At 36.8% G+C, this 25,270-nt stretch overlaps 1 protein-coding gene across 3 annotated transcripts in view; it reads right to left on the reverse strand.

The window, feature by feature from the left end:
• The window catches only part of LOC128663612 (intercellular adhesion molecule 5), a 264,464-nt gene that overhangs the window by 60,533 nt on the left and 178,661 nt on the right, over nucleotides 1-25,270 (reverse strand). For all 3 annotated transcript variants that reach the window (XM_053718019.1, XM_053718017.1, XM_053718018.1), the window contains 3 exons: nucleotides 22,675-22,950; nucleotides 13,453-13,692; nucleotides 5,712-5,972 (listed from right to left, as the gene is read on the reverse strand). In XM_053718019.1, coding sequence (XP_053573994.1) covers nucleotides 5,712-5,972; nucleotides 13,453-13,692; nucleotides 22,675-22,950 — 777 coding nt within the window. The remainder of the gene's footprint in view (nucleotides 1-5,711; nucleotides 5,973-13,452; nucleotides 13,693-22,674; nucleotides 22,951-25,270) is intronic.

Consider the following 25,270-nt stretch of genomic DNA (forward strand, 5'->3'; position numbering starts at 1 on the left):
AGACCCAAAGCAAGTCCCTCTCCTAGACCTATTCACATTTTTTGGTACTCTCTCGTTTCACAAGCTTAATGTAGAGAAGACAACAGCGTATCCCCTGAATCTCTCTGAAGCTCAAATTCAATCCCTTCGGAATCAATATTCATTTAAATGGAACAGGGAAGGAATCAAACATTTGGGAGTTCAACTTTTGCATGACCCATAAAAAGTAATTGAGCTGAATCATAATCACATATTGCAAACCCTAAAGCAGAACCTTACACTCCCCAGATATAAAGAGATATAATGGATGGGGAGAATCTCTGCTTTCAAAATGATGTTGCTTCCGAAACTCACCTACCTTTTTCGATGCTTAACCTTAAGAGTACCAAAAGCATTAATTGATAAATACCAATCCCTCCTAAACGCTTATGTCTGGGATAATACCCGCTCTCGCATCTCTCGTACTATTCTCCAAACTCCAATTAATAGAGGAGGCTTAGGGTTACCCAATTTGAAGTTCTACTATGAGGAGGCCATGTTAACACACATATCCAACTGGCGAGGTTCTGGGGAATGCCCCAGATGGTATGAGATAGAGCAGGCATCATTACCACATGATATCTGACGAAGATCTGATGAAGCCCCAAAGACGGCCCATTGAGGGAAGGGGTGAAACACGTCATCAATCCTGCAATCTACACACACATGTGAGTTGTTTGGTGTAGGTGAACCAAGCTCTCCATGCAATGTTGTCTGAAAAGAGAAGAGGAACAGAGGCGCCAAACATGGCCTAGTAACGTCAGGGCACCAACACACACAGGACCAACAGATGCAGATGCAGAAAAGTTTTTGCTCTACCCTTTATATGTAGCAAGTGTTTGTAACATTGTTTTATAGCCTGATGAAACAGCCCTGGGGTGGCTGAGAAACTTGTCGCTTGTTTTTAATAAAGAACTTTTTTTATTATACACTTGCTACTATTTTTGTCCTACTTTGTGGGGGCTGAATATTTCTTTTGCTGGAGTTCTATATTCAAGTTGAGATCATCTTCCTCCAGTTTGATTGGAATCCACAGTCCACTGGGTGGCTGAGAGGTCCCAGTAATGCTGATTTTGCACCTGCTGGTGCTTCGCCTCTTGTAAGTGCAACCTTTAAATATTCTATTTTCCTGGCCAAAACGGTACTGGGCTATGTTTTTGTGCCTTTTTTCCTTCCAGGACTCAACCAATAGGCCATTCTAAGGATCATCTGGCTTTGGACTTCTAGCTGGTGGTGACGTGAGCTGGACCACGTATTTAGTTCCAGTCTGCTGCAATAGCACCATATGGGTGCGCCTCACTTGTGAGTAGATTCTATCCTTTTGGTCCTGTGTGTGTTGGTGCCCTGACGTTACTAGGCCATGTTTGGCGCCTCTGTTCCTCTTCTCTTTTCAGACCACGTTACATCAGGATGACCGTCCTATGACAGAGAGCTGCCTTTTTTCCTTAAATTTCACTGATGTGGACTTTTCTGTGATATCTGCATACACTCATATGCCCACTTCTACTTGTTTGGGTTTGATTTTATGATTGTATAGATTGTGTTACTGACAACAACCTTTGCTATACCTTTATGCTTAGTTACAGGTGTTATACACCAGTTAGCGCCCCCTAAGAGTGCGGTGTGTACCGTGTGCACACCACTCTCTCATTTTCTTGCTTCTCCATGCAATGTTTGTGTACTAAATAAGTCAAGCGAATTCTTAAAACAGACGCTGGAGAAAAGCTGAAACCGCTGCAGTAAGGGATTAAACTAGCAAACAAAGGAACCACAAAGTACAAGCGGTAATTACCAAGTTTGCAAAAGAGGGTCCCGTGCTAGCCCTCAATTGAGAAAAGAGGCTATGGAGTAAACCTACCGAGGAAGCTGGTAATATTATGCTTTGGTTTGTAAAACACTTTTATTGCTCTTGATAAAGACGGCTGGGACCGTTGAAACGCTTTTGCATTGAGCCAAATAAAGACAAACTTTTTTTACTGAATCTGTGATATTGTCTTTTCATATTGGGAAGGAACCGGTAACCTGCAATATACACTGTGAGTAGATATTCACCTTTGTATGGTGTATTGCCTGATATTTCAGCACCAGTATTTTGCACCTAGAGTTATACAACCGAGGAAGGAAAGGAAGACACCAAAGACTAATACAAGTTTGCACTAAGCTGAACCAGTGCCTCCAGCTAGCACACCTGATCTATTCACACAGACCTTGGGAGAGACTGTGGGACGGCTGCGGTTAACCAGAAGGGGAAAGTATTAATACATATTATACACCTGTTTGCATGCATAATATTATGCTTTGTATGCGACACACAGGAACTGTCTATTTATCTCTTTTGTCTGGATTGGAGCGTGCAGTTGCACTAAGTGCTCATCATACCTATTAGCTTCCATTTACAGCTGCTGTCTTTATTTGGGACATTTAGCAGGAGCGTGCCTAGGCACTTAGGTGCTCCAACTACAAAGTTTGTTTTAAGGAATGTTTCATGCATGTATGGCATATATAGTATATTATATCTGTCCTATAGTTATAGACACGCAAATGATGGTTTATGTTATGCTATAGGTATAAAGTAACAGACATCTGTTTAGATAACCTTTGTCTTATCTAGTGTATCCTTTGTTTATTTATCAGCTTCACAGTTGCACTTATTTAAAATAGATTTTTCTACTGGGTATGAATAAGCTGTAAATAAAGAATGTTGTTTTTGGTGCAGCCTGTGTCACACTTTGGCTTTTGTTTATATCCTCATTAGCCCTTTCTTCATATGGTGTATTTTTATAAAATTCTGTGACTGCTTGCACATTTACTTCTGGTGTAATTCACCAAAGCCAATTTAAACGAGTGCCACCATCCCCCACAATTAGTATATATATATATACACACATACACATACATACATACATACACGTATGTACATATATATATATACACACATACACATACATACATACATACACGTATGTACATATATATATATACACACATACACATACATACATACATACACGTATGTACATATATATATATACACACATACACATACATACATACATACACGTATGTACATATATATATATACACACATACACATACATACATACATACACGTATGTACATATATATATATATATATATATATATACACACATACATACACGTACGTACATATATATATATATATATATATACACACATACACATACATACATACACGTACGTACATATATATATATATACACACATACACATACACGTACGTACATATATATATATATATACACACATACACATACATACATACATACACGTACGTACATATATATATATATACACACATACACATACACGTACGTACATATATATATATATATACACACATACACATACACGTACGTACATATATATATATATATACACACATACACATACATACATACATACACGTACGTACATATATATATATATACACACATACACATACACGTACGTACATATATATATATATATACACACATACACATACACGTACGTACATATATATATATATATATATTCATTTTGAGTTTAAAAGGAACATAAAAGAACAGTGGTAAAATGTTCTGATGCATTAAGACACTTGATTTTTGCATATTGCTTGAATAGACTTATGGGTTTGATTCCAATTTTTACCTATAGGGTTTATCATAGTTTTTCAGCTTCCAATCCGTGTTGTTTAAGTTCTGAGTAATAACAGCATTTCCGTATTGGGAAAAATTTGGATCGTATTTGAGCAGGTAGTGGGAAAATTGCCAATGCAATGCATTGAGCAGCAACAGCGGCCACAATCAATAAAATGGACACATCAAATTCAACACACAAATTGACACGTTTGCCATTATTTCAAGATGACTTGAATAATTCTATTATCTTGCGATATATATATAATTACCAAGGGAAAGAAAAGTGCACTCAAAGAAATAGCTACAAATCCGTGTCTCTACCCTACAAAAACAGAAAAATAGCAGGTTCTCAATATTAAAAAAACCCATTTATTTTAACTAAATTAAATGAAAAAATTACTAGTGAGTCCTATCCAGAATACCACACAACAATCAGATTCAAGATATCATCCTAATATATATATATATATATATATATATATATATATATATATATATACAGTACATATATCAGAGAATAGAACAGTATGGGTATTTATCCCCATTACAGTGTGTAACACGATACAAAAGATCCCTTTGCTCCTATTAGAATCTATTAGTCCTCCTCATAGGAACAAAAAGTGATTGGTCAAGCAGCTACTCTCATATTACCCCACTGTAATTATATAAAAATGGTGGGTATTCCTGTGCTAATCTCAAGGCAGTTTATGTAATATAAAAAAAATACATGCATAATATAGTTACCGAAGTGGCTCTGGTAGGATGTGAAACGCGCGTCAGGCATTTCTAATGTAGTTCTCTCTATACCAACTTCTGTAATTATATTATGTATGTATTTGTTAATATTGCATAAGCTGCCTTGAGATTAGCAGGGGAATAACCAGCATTTTAAAATAATTACAGTGGGGTAATATGAGAGTGTAGTTGTTCACCAATCTCTTTTCTTTCTTATTTTCCTCTGATTTCTCTTACAAATTGACAAATACAACATATTTACAAACTGTCCCTTTGCAAAAGAAGGGTGGAAAGTTAGGAAAGAGACTGCAATGTGTGTAAAGTATGCAGGGAAGAGAATAGATATTACATTGTAGTTGTGTGTGTAGACATAGGGAGATCAGTGTATGTTTGTATGTTTTCATGATTATAACAGAGTATACCATTTTCAGCAACTTTCCAATTTACTTCTATTATCAAAGTTGCTTCATGCGCTTGGTATCCTTTTTTAAAGAAGCAACAATAAACTAGTGCAGAACTACATTTCCCATGATGCTGAGGCACTCTATAGTCCAGTCGAGCATCATGGGATATGTACATATTTCTGAAACATCTGAAGTACCAAGGTTCACTGTCTCTGCACTATTGGGAGCTAACTGAACACATCAGTGACAAGAGGCATTATGTGGAGCCACCAATCAGCAGCTAGCTCTTAGTAGTGCACTGCTGATCCTGGGCCTACTTATGCATGCTTTTCAACAAAGGATACCAAACGAACAAAGCAAATTTGATAATAAAAGTAAATTAAAGTTGTTTAAAATTGCATGTTCTGTTGGAATCAGGAAAGGTTAACGTTGAATTTGCTGGAATATGAAACCCCACATTTCTTTTATGATTCAGATAGAGTGTAAAATAAAAAAATAAAAAAAATTACATTTATTTCTATTATCAAATGTATTTTGTTCTATTGGTCTCCTTGATGAAAAGCAGGTAGGAAGGTTTAGGAGCATGCACGTATCCAGAGAACTATATGGCAGCAGTTTTGCCTGAATCATTTTAATGATATACAGTGTAAAAACACTAGATGACAGCAGTGCCTGAGACACGTGCACTTCCTACCTAAGTAGCCTGTTCAAAAAAGAATACCATGAGAACAAAACTAATTTGATAATTGAAGTCATCAAATTATTTTAATGATAAACTCTGTCCAATGCATGGAAGAAAAATGTTGTGTTTCATGTCCCTTTAAAGCACAGATTGATTAGGACCCCTGGATGTTTCATGTTAGAATTGTCTTTAATGCTTAGCGGAACTCACCAGTTACTAATATACTCCTTTGTTCTTGTCTGGTCCCGAGCGTGTTTGAAGCACGGCAGATGTAGGTTCCATCATTGGAAGATGTCGCTTTTGAAATGACAATTGTGCTTTGATCTGCAGAGTAAATGATGTCAGCTGTAGGGAAGTCCCAAGTATAGCTTGCTTTGGGATAGGCATCTGCATGACATGTTAGGTTGACAGTATCTCCTTTTTTAATATTTGTAGAGGGGTTTATTTCTAAACTTGGTTTGTCAGGAGGATCTAAAAGGTAGGAAAGAAATAAAAACATAATAAATGGGTAAAATTGAAAAGGGAGCATATAATATAAAAGGCAGTCAACAAGGATGTCAAATACATGAAAGTTATGGGGAGCAAAGGACAATTTATAATTTCAGAGGTAAAGCTATAGTAACATATAGATGGTACATCAGAAGTTATAAAGGGGCATATTTATCAAGCTATTTATCAACCTGTCCTCCTGCTCTGAGGCTAGCGGCCACGAATCTGCAGGGGGCGGCATTGCACCAGCAGTTCACAAGAATTGCTGGTGCAATGATAAATGCAAAGAGCGTATGCTGTCGGCATTTATTGATGTGCACCGGACATGGTCCGCAATAACGTCTCGTGTCCGCTCGCACATTAATAAATAGGCCCCAAAGACATTTTATATAGAGGTTATAGAGACAGCTCATGTGGGGCAATATGGAGATTATAGGGGGTTGTATGGGAGTTATAATGAGGATTTGTACAAAGCAGTAAAATCTGATCTGTGGTCAGGTGACATGAAACCAATTTCTTTTCATGATTCAGATAGAACAGACAATTTTAAACAACTTTCCATTTTACATCTATTATGAATTTTCCTTTATCCTCTTGGTATTTGTTGAACACTACTGGGAGCTAGTTGAACATGCTAGTAAGTCAATGGCAAGAGGCAAATGTGTGCAATCACCAATCAGCTCTCAGCTTCTAAGTCTACCTAGATATGTTTTTCAATAAAGGATACCAAGTGAACTAAGCAAATTATATATTAGAATTAAATTAGAAAGTTGTTAAAAATTGAATGCCCTGAGTCATGAAGGAAATGTAGGGTTTGTGTCTCCTTAAAGGGACATAAAGCAGGTTGAGATATGTGCTTATCCTAAAAGGGCTAATTAATTACAAATAGTTTGCATAAAAAAAATTGTTTAAAAATTGCTGGCAAGTATTTTAAAATAATTTTCAAAAATAAGTAAAATGAATTACATAGCTAAGCTGCCTGAAGCAGCCAACTCCACCCCCCTTATCAGTGTTTAGACACAGGCATTGTATTTCAACTGAGTTCACAGCTTCTAGGCATGCTCCAGCAGATAATCCCTATGCAATTTTGCATTCTACCAAAAAACAATAAACATAGATACAGCCATAGAAGGAAATGTGTTTGGGGTGGAGTTACAGCTAAACAGTTCAGAAACTAAAAAGAAAAGGTTAATGGTGAGGCACTGCAGTATAAATTTGCAGGTAAAGTAATTAAAGTACATATTATTATATTTTGTCTCTATCCCAACTTGTTTTATGTCCCTTTAACTGCTATAAAATGTTTGCTTAGGCTTAGCATCTGATCTGTGGTCTGGGCATTTAGATAGCATAAAAAGTTTGCCAAAGCTAAATTGAGAAAAAACTATTATAACATTTGCTTAATTCTTTTGGTATCATTTGTTGAAGGAGCAGAAATGCACTACTGGTTTGTGACTGAACACATGGGTGAGGCAATGACAATCGGTATATACAGTCGTATGCAAAAGTTTAGGCACCCCTGACAATTTCCATGACTTTCATTTATAAATAATTGGGTGTTTGGATCCGCAATTTCATTTTGATCTATCAAATAACTGAAGTACACAGTAATATTTCTGTAGTGAAATGAGGTTTATTGGATTAACAGAACATGTGCAATAGGCATCAAACCAAAATTAGACAGGTGCATTAATTTGGGCACCCTGATAATTTTGCTGATTTGAATACCTGTAACTACCTAGCACTGATTAATTGGAACACACAATTGGTTTGGTGAGCCCATTAAAGGGACACTGAACCCAAATTTTTTCTTTCGTGATTCAGATAGAGCATGAAATTTTAAGCAACTTTCTAATTTACTCCTATTATCAAATTTTATTTATTCTCTTGGTATCTTTATTTGAAATGCAAGAATGTAAGTTTAGATGCCGGCTCATTTTTGGTGAACAACCTGGGTTGTTCTTGCTGATTGGTGGATAAATTCATCCACCAATAAAATAGTGCTGTCCAGACGGCTGAACCAAAAAAAGAAGCTTAGATGCCTTCTTTTTTAAATAAAGATAGCAAGAGAATGAAGAAAAAATGATAATAGGAGTAAATTAGAAAGTTGCTTAAAATTGCATGATCTATCTGAATCAGGAAAGAAAAAAATTGGGTTTACTGTCCCTTTAAGCCTTGAACTTCATAGACAGGTGCATCCAATCATGAGAAAAGGTATTTAAGGTGGCCAATTGCAAGTTGTTGTTCTATTTGACTCTCCTCTGAAGAGTTGCAACATGGAGGCCTCAAAACAACTCTCAAATGACCTGAAAACAAAGATTGTTCAACATTATGCATTATGATTTAGGGGAAGGCTATAAAAAGCTATCGTAGAGATTTAAGTTGTCAGTGTCCACTGTGAGGAACATAGTGAGGAAATGGAAGACCACAGGCACAGTTCTTGTGAAGACCAGAAGTGGTAGGCCAAGTAAAATATTGGAGAGGCAAAGGCAAAGGATGGTGAGAACGGTCAAAAACAGCCCACAGGCCACCTCCAAAGAACTACAACACCATCTTGCTGCAGATGGTGTCACTGTGCATCGTTCAACAATTGCGCACTTTACACAAAGAGAAGCTGTATGGGAGAGTGATGTGGAAGAAGCCTTTTCTGCACACACGCCACAAACAGAGTCGCTTGAGGTATGCAAACGCACATTTGGACAAGCCTGCTTCATTTTGGAAAAAGGTGCTGTGGATTTATGAAACAAAGATTGAGTTATTTGGTCATAACAAGGGGCGTTATGCATGGCGGCAAACGAACACAGCGTTCCAAGACAAACACTTGCTACCCACAGTAAAATTTGGTGGATGTTCCATCATGCTGTTGGGCTGTGTGGCCAGTGCCGGTACTGGGAATATTGTTAAAGTTGAAGGTTGCATGGATTCCACTCAATATCAGCAGATACTTGAGAATAATGTTGAGGAATCAGTCACAAAGTTGAAGTTACGCCGGGGCTGGATATTTCAACAAGACAACGACCCAAAACACTGCTCAAAATCTACTCTGGCAATTATGCAGAGGAGCAAGTACAATGTTCTGGAATGGCCATCCCAGTCCCCAGACCTGATATCATTGAAAATCTGTCGGGTGATTTGAAGCGGGCTGTCCATGCTCAGCAACCATCAAACCTAACTGAAATGGAGATGTTTTGCAAGGAGGAATAGTTTAAAATACCTTCATCCAGACACTCATTACAGGCTGTAGGAAGCGTCTAGAGGCTGTTATTTCTGCTAAAGGATGCTCTACTAAATATTGATGCAATATTTCTGTTGGGGTGCCAAAATTTATGCACCTGTCTAATTTTGTTTTGATGCATATTGTACATTTTCTGTTAATCCAATAAACCTCATTTCACTACTTAAATATTAAGATACCAAGAGAATAAAGAAAATTTGATAATAGGAGTAAATTAGAAAGTTGCTTAAAATTTCATGCTCTATCTGAATCACGAAAGAACCCAAATTTTTTCTTTCGTGATTCAGATAGAGCATGAAATTTTAAGCAACTTTCTAATTTACTCCTATTATCAAATTTTCTTTATTCTCTTGGTATCTTTATTTGAAATGCAAGAATGTAAGTTTAGATGCCGGCTCATTTTTGGTGAACAACCTGGGTTGTTCTTGCTGATTGGTGGATAAATTCATCCACCAATAAAATAGTGCTGTCCAGGCGGCTGAACCAAAAAAAAGAAGCTTAGATGCCTTTTTTTCAAATAAAGATAGCAAGAGAATGAAGAAAAATGATAATAGGAGTAAATTAGAAAGTTGCTTAAAATTGCATGCTCTCTCTGAATCAGGAAAGAAAAAAATTGGGTTCACTGTCCCTTTAAGCCTTGAACTTCATAAACAGGTGCATCCAATCATGAGAAAATGTATTTAAGGTGGCCAATTGCAAGTTGTTGTTCTATTTGACTCTCCTCTGAAGAGTTGCAACATGGGGGCCTCAAAACAACTCTCAAATGACCTGAAAACAAAGATTGTTCAACATTATGCATTATGATTTAGGGGAAGGCTACAAAAAGCTATCGTAGAGATTTAAGCTGTCAGTGTCCACTGTGAGGAACATAGTGAGGAAATGGAAGACCACAGGCACAGTTCTTGTTAAGGCCAGAAGTAGCAGGCCAAGTAAAATATTGGAGAGGCAAAGGATGGTGAGACCGATCAAAAACAGCCCACAGACCACCTCCAAAGACCTACAACATCATCTTGCTGCAGATGGTGTCACTGTGCATCGTTCAACAATTGCGCACTTTACACAAAGAGAAGCTGTATGGGAGAGTGATGTGGAAGAAGCCTTTTCTGCACACACGCCACAAACAGAGTCGCTTGAGGTATGCAAACACACATTTGGACAAGCCTGCTTCATTTTGGAAAAAGGTGCTGTGGACTGATGAAACAAAGATTGAGTTATTTGGTCATAACAAGGGGCGTTATGCATGGCGGCAAAAGAACACAGCGTTCCAAGACAAACATTTGCTACACACAGTAAAATTTGGTGGATGTTCCATCATGCTGTTGGGCTGTGTGACCAGTGCCGGTACTGGGAATATTGTTAAAGTTGAAGGTTGCATGGATTCCACTCAATATCAGCAGATACTTGAGAATAATGTTGAGTAATCAGTCACAAAGTTGAAGTTACGCTGGGGCTGGATATTTCAACAAGACAACGACCCAAAACACTGCTCAAAATCTACTCTGGCAATTATGCAGAGGAGCAAGTACAATGTTCTGGAATGGCCATCCCAGTCCCCAGACCTGATATCATTGAAAATCTGTCGGGTGATTTGAAGCGGGCTGTCCATGCTCGGCAACCATCAAACCTAACTGAACTGGAGATGTTTTGCAAGGAGGAATAGTTTAAAATACCTTCTTCCAGACACTCATTACAGGCTGTAGGAAGCGTCTAGAGGCTGTTATTTCTGCTAAAGGAGGCTCTACTAAATATTGATGCAATATTTCTGTTGGGGTGCCAAAATTTATGCACATGTCTAATTTTGTTTGATGCATATTGCACATTTTCTGTTAATCCAATAAACCTCATTTCACTAATGAAATATTACTGTGTCCTTCAGTCATTTGATAGATCAAAATGAAATTGCTGATCCAAACACACAATTATTTATAAATGAAAATCATGGAAATTGTCAGGGGTGCCTAAACTTTTGCATACAACTGTATATGCAGCCACCAATCAGCAGATAAAACCTAGGTTCTTTGCTGCTCCTGAGCTTACCTAGAAAAACCTTTCAGCAAAGGATAACAAATGAAGGAAGCAAATTAAATAATAGAAATAAAGGGGAAAGTAGTTTAAAATTGCATGCTCTTTCTGAATCATGAAAGAACAAAATGAAAATAAGACAATGTTGCAATTTACATTCACTATTTATTTTTCATGCATTTGCTGTACAAAAATAAATGCTTGTCCCACACTCCCTAGAGAGGCCAAAGATCAAATTTGTTATAATATGTATGCTGTAAAATGCTGCAAATTGCAGGAAGCAGCTATTTATATCATACCCCTCTACTGTAATCAGTAAGGGCTAACTGTAAATAGGTTTGTGCACTGCTCTAAGCAATTGTGTCGTATACGAAGTTGGTTCGGGCAATCTAATAGGCAAGTAAAGTCTCACAGCTCCAGCTAATATAGGGAATCTGGGACAAGCTTGACTTTTGCAGGGAAAGCTAATTATTTTACACAAAAGCAAGACAAATAAATAGTAAATATATGCTGCAATATTGTTTCATTTTCAATAGCTAAGTAATTTTTGGGGTATTGAAGTCTAATGTCACTGTAGCATTTCTGTAGAGAACCAGTACATAATTATACTGTACTTGTAAGTAACACATTTGTGACATTGGAACTGTTCATCTTTTTACAAGAATTCATAGTAAGAAAACATATGGAGGAATCAAGGTTACACATAATGCAGACAAATACGACATGATATTAAGAGATTACAAAGAATGAGGAACCCTTAGGGCAAGATTACAAGTTGTGCAATAAATCTGTTATTCGTGATTGCGAAAACACTGCGCATGTTTAGCTTATTGCGCTGGTATTACAAGTTGCAAAACAATGTATTTTGCGAATGCGTTAACCCTAATACCGTGCCAAAATTACTTTTTTTTTAACGTGAGCATGCATGTATTCCGCCATAGAGATCAATAGAAAAGTGGGAAAAAAACAAACACCCGCGATTGCATTCCCCATAGAAGTCAATGGAGAAAAAAAAAATGAAAATGTTAAAAAACAAACAGACATCACGCATACAACATAGCATAATCGCATTAACAAGTGTGAAATATTTACAGTAAATACATAGTTAAAATCTTTAATATGAATATTGCATAAATATTAGACATGTGCGATTCCGTTCGGTCCGAATCGAAATTCGGACGAAATTTGTCAAATTCGGAATTCGGATCGATTCGAATTTCCGAATTGCGGCAATGCCGAATCTACCGAATAAATCCGAATCGATTCGAATTTATTCGGATGGCCATGTATTACACTAGTATTGTACAGTATACTAGTGTAATATACAGCACATCCCACTTAACAGTGCCGAAATTCCGAAAATCCGATTCGAACCGAATCGAACCGAACCGAATTTCACACGAATCAGAAAGAATATGAATGAATCCAAAACGAATTCATTCGATTTCTTCCGAATTCGAATCGATCCGAACCGAAATTCGAATCGGTCCGAATCGATCCGAACCAAATTTTTCGCGGCTGCACATGTCTAATAAATATGTTTTATCATGTTTTTATCTGCTAGATGGCAAAGAGAAATAATGCACTTATATATGTTTATATATGTGTACATATATATAAAAAAAATGATATGTGTATATATGTTTGTAAATACATAAACATATAAATACATATGTACAGTTATATAGATATATGTATATACATACAAATACATCTTTAGACATGTATAACTATCTATCCCAATGTTAAAGTCCTTTGCCTGCCTTTTTTTTCTAACACCCGAAAGGAGGTGCAGAACGATCGCAGTCTACAGCTTGTGTGGGGGTTATATGGGCCTGCCCCTCCCAGTACAGCCACTGCCCAAGATGGAAACATTTATTTTTTTAAATCTGATGGTGACCATCCAAACACGATCATCATCAGATGTCAGTGCGGTTTTTCTGCAACTGTGGAAGTACTATCTGTTCAAGGTACCAAATACCACTTTAGGAGTAAATGATAAGGATCTGAAAGATAAACTTTGAGGGATAAAGTTATTGGAAACCATTGGTAAAACACGATCATCACTGTATAAAGCTGCATGAGTAATTGTAGTAAAAAAGGCTATGTGAATGGACAAAAGGCTTTAAATAATAATAAAAACGCATTGCTTTATCAAGGATAAGAAAACATGCAATATCTTTTAAGTTACGTCATAATCAAACGCACATTGTACTGAAAGAGTTGGAGATTTTTCAGCTGTCCCCAGTTTATTTGAAGCCTCACATCTAAATGTCCCAGATAGATTCCTTGTGACCTCTATTAATGTCCCAGCCATGACAGACCAGTTACCAAAATAGCAAGTTACATTAGGGAGAGGGTTTCCATCAGCTTTGCAAGGGATTGCTCCTTTTCCTTCTGTTAGGGTAATAAAGTTATTGCATAAATCCTCTCTGAATTCTGGAGAATCTGAAATAAAAGAATACCTGACAATTAGACTTAGTACTCATTACATATACAAGATGGCAGCCTTTAGCCTGTTAATTTATTACATTCTAACTTTTTCATTTAAAATGTTGCAGTTGTTTCTTAAAGGAATAGGAAAGTCAAAATTAAACTTGGATGATTCAGATAGAACATGTAATTTTGACACTTTTAAATTCACTTCTGTTTTAAAATGTGCTTTGTTCTCTTGTTATCCCTTGTTGAAAAATAATATATGCACATATCCTACACTAGTGGGGGCTAGCTGCTGATTGGTGCCTGCAAACATTTGTCTCTTGGTATTGGTTAACTAGATTAGTTCAGCTAGCTGACAGTAGTGCAATGATGTTCCTTCAGTAAAGGACAACAAGATAATGACGCAAATTTGATAATAGATGTAAAAAGGATAGGGATAGGCAAGTCAAATTTAAACTTGCATGATTCAGATAGCACATGTAATTTTAAGACTCTTTAAAATTCACTTCTATCTTCAAATATGTATCCCTTGTTGAAAAAGAACACACACATATCCTACACTAGTAGGATCTAGCTGCTGATTGACTAATAAACAGGGTGTGTTCGTCTAGCTGCCAGTAGTGCAAAGCAGTAAGAGAATGAAGCAAATTTGATAAAAAAAATTAAATTGGAAAGTTGTTTAAAATTAAATTATCTATCCAAATCATGAAAGAACATTTTGGGGTTTCCTGTTCCTTTAAAGTATTTTTTTTTTCTTTATTGCATCAAAAACAGTGTATTGTAATATGCAATAAAGTGTTTTTTTTTGTAAAAATAAAATAAAATGGATGGTGACAAATAGGTTACACACACACACAGGTTAGGTCACACATGGGAGCTGCTGAACACGCCCAGGAAGACAATCTAGAGCTGACGTCACACGTATTCCAGTTTCTGAATTGGGAGCCACATTGATTTAATCACTAAACATGACTTTACATGTGTGTTGCTGGAATTAAATGCATTGGGCTAGATTCCAAGTGGAACAGTAAAATGCATTTTCGCAAATGCGAAAACTTCGCTAGAGTTAAGCTTTTTGCACTAGTCGTGTTGTGCTTGTAGTTAAAAAAAAAAGGATTTTTCGCAAAAGTTAACCCGTCTAGCGCAAAAACCCTAACAAATTAAAACATGCATGTATTCCCCCCCTAGAAATTAATGGAGACAAAAAAGTCGGAAAAAAATAAATAACACCCTGCGGTAACAGGGGTGCAGTGCTAACGAGCAGTTTATGCTCACCTACAGACAATGCTGGTATTACGGGTTTTTACAAACCCGGTGTTAGCCGCAAAAAGGTGAGCGTAGAGCAAAACTTTGCTCCACATCTCACCTCAATACCAGCGCTGCTTAAGTCAGCGGTGAGCTGGCTAAACGTGCTTGTGTACGATTTCCCCATAGGAATCAATGGGGGAGAGCCGGCTGAACACCTGCAAAAAAGCAGCGTAAAGCTCCTAACGCAGCCCCATTGATTCCTATGGGGAAATAAAAGTTATGTCTACACCTAACACCCTAACATGAACCCTGAGTCTAAACACCCCTAATATTACACTTATTAACCCCTAATCTGCCGCCCCCGACATCGCCGACACCTACATGCTATTATTAACCCCTAATCTTAAAAGGGCTCTTTGCGGGGCATTGCCCCAAGGTAATCAGCTCTTTTACCTGAAAAAAAAGTACAAATACCCCCCCAACATTAAAACCCACCACCCACACAACCAACCCTACTCTAAAACCCACCCAATCCCCCCTTAAAAAAAACTAACACTAACCCATTTAAGATCACCTTACCGGGAGACGTCTTCACCCAACCAGGCAGAAGTGGTCCTCCAGACGGGCAGAAGTCTTCATCCAACTGGGCAGAAGTGGTCCTCCAGACGGACAGAAGTCTTCATCCAGACGGCATCTTCTATCTTCATCCATCCGGCACGTAGCGGGTCCATCTTCAAGACATCCGACGAGGAGGAACCTCTTCTTTCTTCGGCCGACGACTGAATGAAGGTTCCTTTAAATGACATAATCCAAGATGGCGTCCCTTCAATTCCGATTGGCTGATAGAATTCTATCAGCCAATCGGAATTAAGGTAGAAAAAATCCTATTGGCTGATGCAATCAGCCAATAGGATTGAACTGGCATTCTATTGGCTGATTGAAACAGCCAATAGAATGCCAGCTCAATCCTATTGGCTGATTGTATCAGCCAATAGGATTTTTTCTACCTTAATTCCGATTGGCTGATAGAATTCTATCAGCCAATCGGAATTGAAGGGACGACATCTTGGATGACATCATTTAAAGGAGCCTTCATTCAGTCGTCGGCCGAAGAAAGAAGAGGATGCTCCGCGTCGGATGTCTTGAAGATGGACCCGCTCCGTGCCGGATGGATGAAGATAGAAGATGCCGTCTGGATCAAGACTTCTGCCCGTAAGATGGACCCGCTCCGTGCCGGATGGATGAAGATAGAAGATGCCGTCTGGATGAAGACTTCTGCCCGTCTGGAGGACCACTTCTGCCTGGTTGGATGAAGACTTCTGCCCGTCTGGAGGACCACGTCTGCCCGGTTGGGTGAAGACATCTCCCAGTAAGGTGATCTTCAAGGGGTTAGTGTTAGTTTTTTTTAAGGGGGGATTGGGTGGGTTTTAGAGTAGGGTTGGCTGTGTGGGTAGTGGGTTTTAATGTTGGGGGGGAATTGAACTTTTTTTTCAGGAAAAAGAGCTGATTACTTTGGGGCAATGCCCCACAAAAGGTCCTTTTAAGGGCTATTTGTAATTTAGTGTAGGGTAGGGCTTTTTTTATTTTGGGGGCTTTTTTATTTTGTTAGGGGGATTAGAGTAGGTGTAATTAGTTTAAAAATCTTGCAATTTGTTTATTATTTTCTGTAATTTAGTGGGGGGGGTTTCGTACTTTAGGTAATTTTATTTAATTGTAATTAATTGTATTTAATTTAATTAATTAATTTATTTAATTATAGTGTAGTGTTAGGTGTTAGTGTAACTTAGGTTAGGTTTTATTTTACAGGTACTTTTGTATTTATTTTAACTAGGTAGTTATTAAATAGTTAATAACTATTCTACCTAGTTAAAATAAATACAAAGTTGCCTGTAAAATAAAAATAAACCCTAAGCTAGATACAATGTAACTATTAGTTATATTGTAGCTAGTTTAGGGTTTATTTTATAGGTAAGTATTTAGTTTTAAATAGGAATTATTTAGTTAATTATAGTAATTTTATTTAGATTTATTGTAATTATATTTAAGTTAGGGGGTTAGGTTTAGGGGTTAATACATTTAATATAGTGGCAGCGACGTTGGCAGATTAGGGGTTAATAAATGTAGGTAGGTGGTGGCAATGTTAGGGACGGCAGATTAGGGGTTAATAATATTTAACTAGTGTTTGCGATGCGGGAGTGCGGCGGTTTAGGGGTTAATATATTTATTATAGTGGCGGCGATGTCCGGTTCGGCAGATTAGGGGTTAAAATATTTATTTTAGTGTTTGCGATGTGGGGGGGGCCTCGGTTTAGGGGTTAATAGGTAGTTTATGGGTGTTAGTGTACTTTTTAGCACTTTAGTTAAGAGTTTTATGCTACGGCGTTGTAGTGTAAAACTCTTAACTACTGACTTTTAAATTTGATACCAGGCTTGACAGGAGAGGGTCTACCGCTCACTTTTTGTCAGACTCGTAATACCGGCGCTATGCAAGTCCCATTGAAAATATAGGATACGCAATTGATGTAATTGGAATTGCGGTATATTTCCGAGTCTGGCCAAAAAAGTAAGCGGTACACCTGTACCTGCAAGACTCGTAATACCAGCGGATTGGATTGAATCGGATTGAACTTGATTCTGATTGGCTGATTCCATCAGCCAATCAGAATATTCCTACCTTAATTCCGATTGGCTGATAGAATCCTATCAGCCAATCGGAATTCGAGGGACACCATCTTGGATGACGTCCCTTAAAGGAACCGTCATTCTTCAGTTGGACGTCGCCGGAAGAAGATGGGTCCGCGGTGGAGGTCTTCAGGATGGAGCCGGTCGTCATCGGATGAAGATGCCGCTTGGATCAAGATGGTTGCCGGTCCGGATCGCCTCTTCTTCCCGGATAGGATGAAGACTTTGGAGCCTCTTCTGGACCTCTTCTGCCACCGGATGATGGATCGCCAGCCCCCGCTTGGGTTGGATGAAGATTTTGGAGCCAGGACGGATCGGTGATACCTGGTGAGGTGAAGACAAGGTAGGATGATCTTCAGGAGCTTAGTGTTAGGTTTATTTAAGGGGGGTTTGGGTTAGATTAGGGGTATGTGGGTGGTGGGATGTAATGTTGGGGGGGGGGTATTGTATGTTTTTTTTTACAGGCAAAAGAGCTGAACTTCTTGGGGCATGCCCCGCAAAGGGCCCTGTTCAGGGCTGGTAAGGTAAAAGAGCTTTGAACTTTAGTAATTTAGAATAGGGTAGGGCATTTTTTATTTTGGGGGTCTTTGTTATTTTATTAGGGGGCTTAGAGTAGGTGTAATTAGTTTAAAATTGTTGTAATATTTTTCTAATGTTTGTAAATATTTTTTTATTTTTTGTAACTTAGTTCTTTTTTATTTTTTGTACTTTAGTTAGTTTATTTCATTGTAGTTATTTGTAGATATTGTATCTGAAAAGTGTAAGCAAGGATAGAGGCGCCTATGGTGCAGGTAAATGGTGGTACAATAAGCACTAATAGCCCACTTTACACACAGTACTCACATTTATAGAAGGCACTCACTTGTGCCTGTAGAGGCAGGCTAATGTATTAATAGTGTAGTGTTAGGTTTAATTGTATGTAATTGTAGGTATTTTATTTAATTAATTTAATGATAGTATAGTGTTAGGTTTAATTGTAACTTAGGTTAGGATTTATTTTACAGGTAATTTTGTAATTATTTTAACTAGGTAGCTATTAAATAGTTATTAACTATTTAATAGCTATTGTACCTGGTTAAAATAATTACAAAGTTGCCTGTAAAATAAATATTAATCCTAAAATAGCTACAATGTAATTATAATTTATATTGTAGCTATATTAGGGTTTATTTTACAGGTAAGTATTTAGCTTTAAATAGGAATAATTTATTTAATAAGAGTTAATTAATTTCGTTAGATTAAAATTATATTTAATTTAGGGGGGTGTTAGTGTTAGGGTTAGACTTAGCTTTAGGGGTTAATACATTTATTAGAATAGCGGTGAGCTCCGGTCGGCAGATTAGGGGTTAATAATTGAAGTTAGGTGAGGGCAGATTAGGGGTTAATACTATTTATTATAGGGTTAGTGAGGTGGATTAGGGGTTAATAACTTTATTATAGTAGCGGTGTGGTCCGCTCGGCAGATTAGGGGTTAATAAGTGTAGGCAGGTGGGGGCGACGTTGTGGGCGGCAGATTAGGGGTTAATAAATATAATATAGGGGTCGGCGGTGTTAGGGGCAGCAGATTAGGGGTACATAAGGATAACGTAGGTGGCGGCGCTTTGCGGTCGGCAGATTAGGGGTTAATAAGTGTAGGTAGCTGGCGGCGACGTTGTGGGGGGCAGATTAGGGGTTAATAAATATAATATAGGGGTCGGCGGTGTTAGGGGCAGCAGATTAGGGGTACATAAGGATAACGTAGTTGGCGGTCGGCAGATTAGGGGTTAAAAAAAATTAATCGAGTTGCGGCGATGTGGGGGGACCTCGGTTTAGGGGTACATAGGTAGTTTATGGGTGTTAGTGTACTTTAGAGTACAGTAGTTAAGAGCTTTATGAACCGGCGTTAGCCCAGAAAGCTCTTAACTACGGACTTTTTTCCTGCGGCTGGAGTTTTGTCGTTAGATGTCTAACGCTCACTTCAGACACGACTCTAAATACCGGAGTTAGAAAGATCCCATTGAAAAGATAGGATACGCAATTTACGTAAGGGGATCTGTGGTATGGAAAAGTCGCGGCTGAAGAGTGAGCGTTAGACCCTATTTTGAGTGACTCCAAATACCGGCGGTAGCCTAAAACCAGCGTTAGGAGCCTCTAACGCTGGTTTTCACGGCTACCGCCAAACTCCAAATCTAGGCCAAAGAAAATATGATGATTATAGAAGTAAATTACAAAGTCTCTTAAAAAAGTGTCACAAAAGACTTTAAAAATACATTTAGAAGTACAGTTACACCCATAATAAACATGACTAAAAAAAAAATATTGCACAAAAAATTAAAAGGGCTCAAAGATATGAGGTCTCATTTAGAGATAGATACATATACATGTCTAAATATGTATTTGTATGTATATATATATATATATATATATATATATATATATATATACTGTATATACATGTGTTTACATATGTATTTATATGTGTATATATGTATTTGTATGTATATATATATATATATATATATATATATATGGGTTTACATGTATTTTTATGTGTATATATGTATTTGTATGTATATATATATATATATATATATATATATTTATATATATATATATATATATATATATATATGTTTACATGTATTTATATGTGTATATATGTATTTGTATGTATATATATATATATATATTTATATATATATATATGTTTACATGTATTTATATGTGTATATATGTATTTGTATGTATATATATATATATATATATATATATGTGTGTGTGTGTGTGTGTGTGTGTTTACATGTATTTATGTGTATATATGTATTTGTATGTATGTATATATATATATATATATATATATATGTGTTTACATGTATTTATATGTGTATATATGTATTTGTATGTATATATATATATATATTTACATGTATTTATATGTGTATATCTGTATTTGTATATATATATATATATATATATATATATATATATATATATATATATATATATATATATGTTTACATGTATTTATATGTGTATATATGTATTTGTATGTATATATATATATATATATATATATATATATATATATATATATATGTGTGTGTGTGTCTACATGTATTTATATGTGTATATATGTATTTGTATGTATATATATAAATATATATATGTGTTTACATATATTTATATGTGTATATATGTATTTGTATGTATGTATATATATATATATATATATATGTGTGTGTGTTTACATGTATTTATATGTGTATATATGTATTTGTGTATATATATATATATATATGTGTGTTTACATGTATTTATATGTGTATATATGTATTTGTAGACATATCTACACATATAAACACATAAATATATATGTACACACATATAGACATAATTATATATGTGCATTGGAGCCCTTTGCTGTTAAGTAGATGAAAACATGTAAAAGCATATTTATGAAATATTCATTTATAATATAGGGTTATACTGTGTATTTATAGCAAATATTTGACATTACAAAGTTCAGCACATAGCAGAATATGTTCTATGTATTTTTAAATAGACATGCATTTATATATATATATATATATATATATATATATATATATATATATATATATATATATATATATATAGATATGTATAATCATATAGATATATAGGAATAGATACTGTATATATAGATATGTATTTGTGCAAAAACACACACACACACACACACATATATATATATATACTAAATATGTATTTAGGAATAAATAAAACATATTCTGCTATGTGAAGAACATTGGAATGTGAAGTATTCATATTTCCATGTCAGCAAAAGGCACACTTGAGAACATGCGATCGTTTGCGCGCAAGTAGGGCGTTAGGGTTTTTTTTTAAACTTTTAATGCACCATTGACTTTTATGGGGTAATAGGTTATTGTGCGCACAATATTCTAAGTTTGGCTTTTTATGCTCATTGAGTTAGCACTCAAGCGAAAACTATTAACATTTAACTTGCAATACAAGCGCTAACCGACACACACAACGCTCAAGCAGAAGCGTTAAATACCGCTCCACTTGCAAGCTGGCCCAATATCTCTTATTAGGTCCTTATTGAGTGGAGACAGAGGATAAACTATGTAATGTAAGATAAAATATAAATTTACTAGACCTTTAAAAAACAAACAAACACACATACAAACACACACACATACAGTCACACACACATACAGACACACACACACATAGAAACACACACACACATATACAGTCACACAAACAAAGTCACACACATATACAGACACACACACACATACAGTCACACACGCATACACACAAACACATACAGACACACACACATATATACAGTCACACACACATACAAACACACACACATACACACATACAGTCACACACACATACAGACACACACACACATACAGACACACACACATACAGACACACACACGCATACAGACACACACACACACACACATAAAGACACACACACATACAGAAACACACATACACACACACACACACACACATACAGACACACACATACAGACACACACACACATACAGACACACACATACACACACACACACATACACACACACACATACAGTCACACACACATACAGTCACACACACATAGACATACATACACACACACACACACACACACACACATACAGACACACACACACACACACACATACAGACACACACACACACAGACACAGACACACACACATACAGTCACACACACATACAGACATACAGACACACACACATACAGACACACATACAAACACACACATACAGACACACACACACACACACATACAGACACACACACAGACACACACATACAGACACACACACATACAGACACACATACAAACACACACATACAGACACACACACACACACACATACAGACACACACACAGACACACACATACAGACACACACATACAGTTACACACACAGTACATTTAGGGCTATATTTCTTTGGAACTGTTTAATCTACTAAATATGTTTTTGTAATTAAATCAGTGTTAATTGTGAGATTTATAAAGAAAAACTTACAATGCACAATAACATTTTTCTTTGCAACCGACTTGATATCTGGATCTCCTTTGAGATGAGCTTCGCATTCTATGGTTTCCATGGGCACTCGTCTGTCTGCTGTAACATTACAGACGACAAATGGGCGATCTCCAACCTTACACTTCTTCTGCCCATTTACTCTGATCTCTATATTGTAGAGCTCTGCGTTTCCTTTTATTAGCTCACACTCTACTAGTACAGAGTCATTGAGCAAAGTGGTTGGTTTGGAAACATTCAAATAGACTTCAAAGGGCTCTGTAAATAAAAAAATAAATTAAAAAAACATGATTTAAAATAGAATTTTAAAAAAAAGAACTAGCTAAAAAAATTAAAGAAGATAGCAAAGTGTTAAAAACCCAATTTCCCAATAAAGTAGAATATGTGGTCTCCAATACTGAAAAGTGCTTTTCAACAGCTACATTATGTTGGTACTAGTGCAAACGTGTTAGAATGAGTGGGACAATAAAGTAGACAATATGACCAGATTTTTTTTATAGGTACAAGTGAGTAAAATTGTATTCAAGTGAAATTGGGACATTTAGTTTTGCTCCAAATGATAGACTTGAGGCCATGACAACCGGCTGCCAACTGCCTTCAAATAACATCTAAAATTTACAAGACAGATTAATATATAAGTAATTTAATTTTGTATAATACACTAGCTGCTGAGTATGTGGCAGCCAGGCCCTGAACCCTCTCACTCATTCCCTCCCTCCTTTTCCATGACCCCCATACTTGCAAACCAATATTTTCTGGGAAACTCCTGTTTTGTGCCTCATGTTCTTTAGTATAATTACCCAGATGTCTGTTGCTATTGAAACAAATTGTGATGAGGTGTGGGCAAGGCATGGATGCCTGTGACTGTGGGAATCAGGTATGAGGTCTTTGTTGGTAATGTGCTAGATTACAAGGGGTGCACGTTTTTAACACTTTGGGGTCAATTTATCAAGCTCCTTACAGAGCTTGATGCCCCATGTTTCCTGAAGGCTCGCCGGAAACAGTAGTTATGAAGCAGTGGTCTAAAGACCGCTGCTCTATAAACTGTCAGCCTGCTCTGAGGCGGCAGACAGAAATCAACCCGATCGAATACGATCGGGTTGATTGACACCCCCTGCAAGCTGCAGATTGGCCGCAAATCTGCAGGGGGTGGCATTGCACCAGCAGTTCACAAGAACTTTTAGTGTAATGATAAATGCTGACAGCGTATGCTGTCTGCATTTATCGATGTGCGGCGGACATGATACGTTACATCATATCATGTCCGTCCGCACTATCATAAATAGACCCCTTTGGCTTGAGCGATAACACTGCCAGAAGTAAAGATTTTGAGTGTGTGGATTACAAATTGAAAGTAACATTTTTGCATGTGAGTGAAACCCGAGACACATAAAATAAAGGACTTCGGATATTGTGACTGCGCTAATTTTTGTCCTCATAGACTTATTTTTAGACACATCACTTGCACGCTAACCCGACACATATTTAACACGAGCGCCCACAATGGACCTCTAAGGGTAAAAGTTTTAATTGGCAAATCAGAAAGCGCAATATAAATGTTTTTTTCTTTTATTTTTACAGTGCATGTTCTGGGAGACGTACCACAGGAAACCTCCCTTGACACGAAGCTTTAGCCCCAAAGGAATCACTATACTGGGGATCTTGAGAAATCTACAGTGTGGACCAAGAGGTCATTCTACATTTGTACTCTCATTTGTGTTACATCTTCTAAGTCGAACTTCCTATATAAGGTCTGTATTCCCTGTTAGCGTATAACCCCCGACTCAATATGTTCTAGGTATAAGACTATGGACAATATACATAGGGGCCTCTGGATATACAGACAATGGTGCCTATTTATCAAATGTCTTGCGGACCTTATCCGACAGTGCGGATCAGGTCACCAAGACATCGCTGAATGCGGAGAGCAATACGCTGCTGGTGCATTTATTTGGAGCTTGATAGATAGGCCCCAATAACTTCCTGAGAGCCATGATACATTTATTCATCTATGATCATATAGTACCTTTGTTATAGTGATATACCCTATATAGTTATGTTATATATCATTATAAGGATTTTTTAGAAAAGGGTAGCGCAACAGTTTTTATTCTCTCTCTCTCTCTCTCTCTCTCTCTCTCTCTCTCTATATATATATATATATATATATATATATATATATATACAGTATCTCACAAACGTGAGTACACCCCTCACACTTTTGTAAATCTTTTATTATATCTTTTCATGTGACAACACTTAAGAAATGACACTTTGCTACAATGTAAAGCAGTGAGTGTACAGCCTGTATAATAGTGTAAATTTGCTGTCCCCTCAAAATAACTCAACACACAGCCATTGATCTCTAAACTATTGGCAACAAAAGTGAGCACACCCCTAAGTGGAAATGTCCAAATTGGACCTAAAGTGTCAATATTTTGTGTGGCCACCATTGTTTTCCAGCACTGCCTTAACCCTCTTGGGCATAAAGTTCACCAGAGCTTCATAGGTTGCTACTGGAGTCCTCTTCCACTCCTCCAAGACGACATCACAAAGCTGGTGGATGTTAGAGACCTTG

The sequence above is a fragment of the Bombina bombina genome, chromosome 6 (assembly GCF_027579735.1).
Source record: "Bombina bombina isolate aBomBom1 chromosome 6, aBomBom1.pri, whole genome shotgun sequence".
In the NCBI taxonomy this organism is placed as follows: domain Eukaryota; kingdom Metazoa; phylum Chordata; class Amphibia; order Anura; family Bombinatoridae; genus Bombina; species Bombina bombina.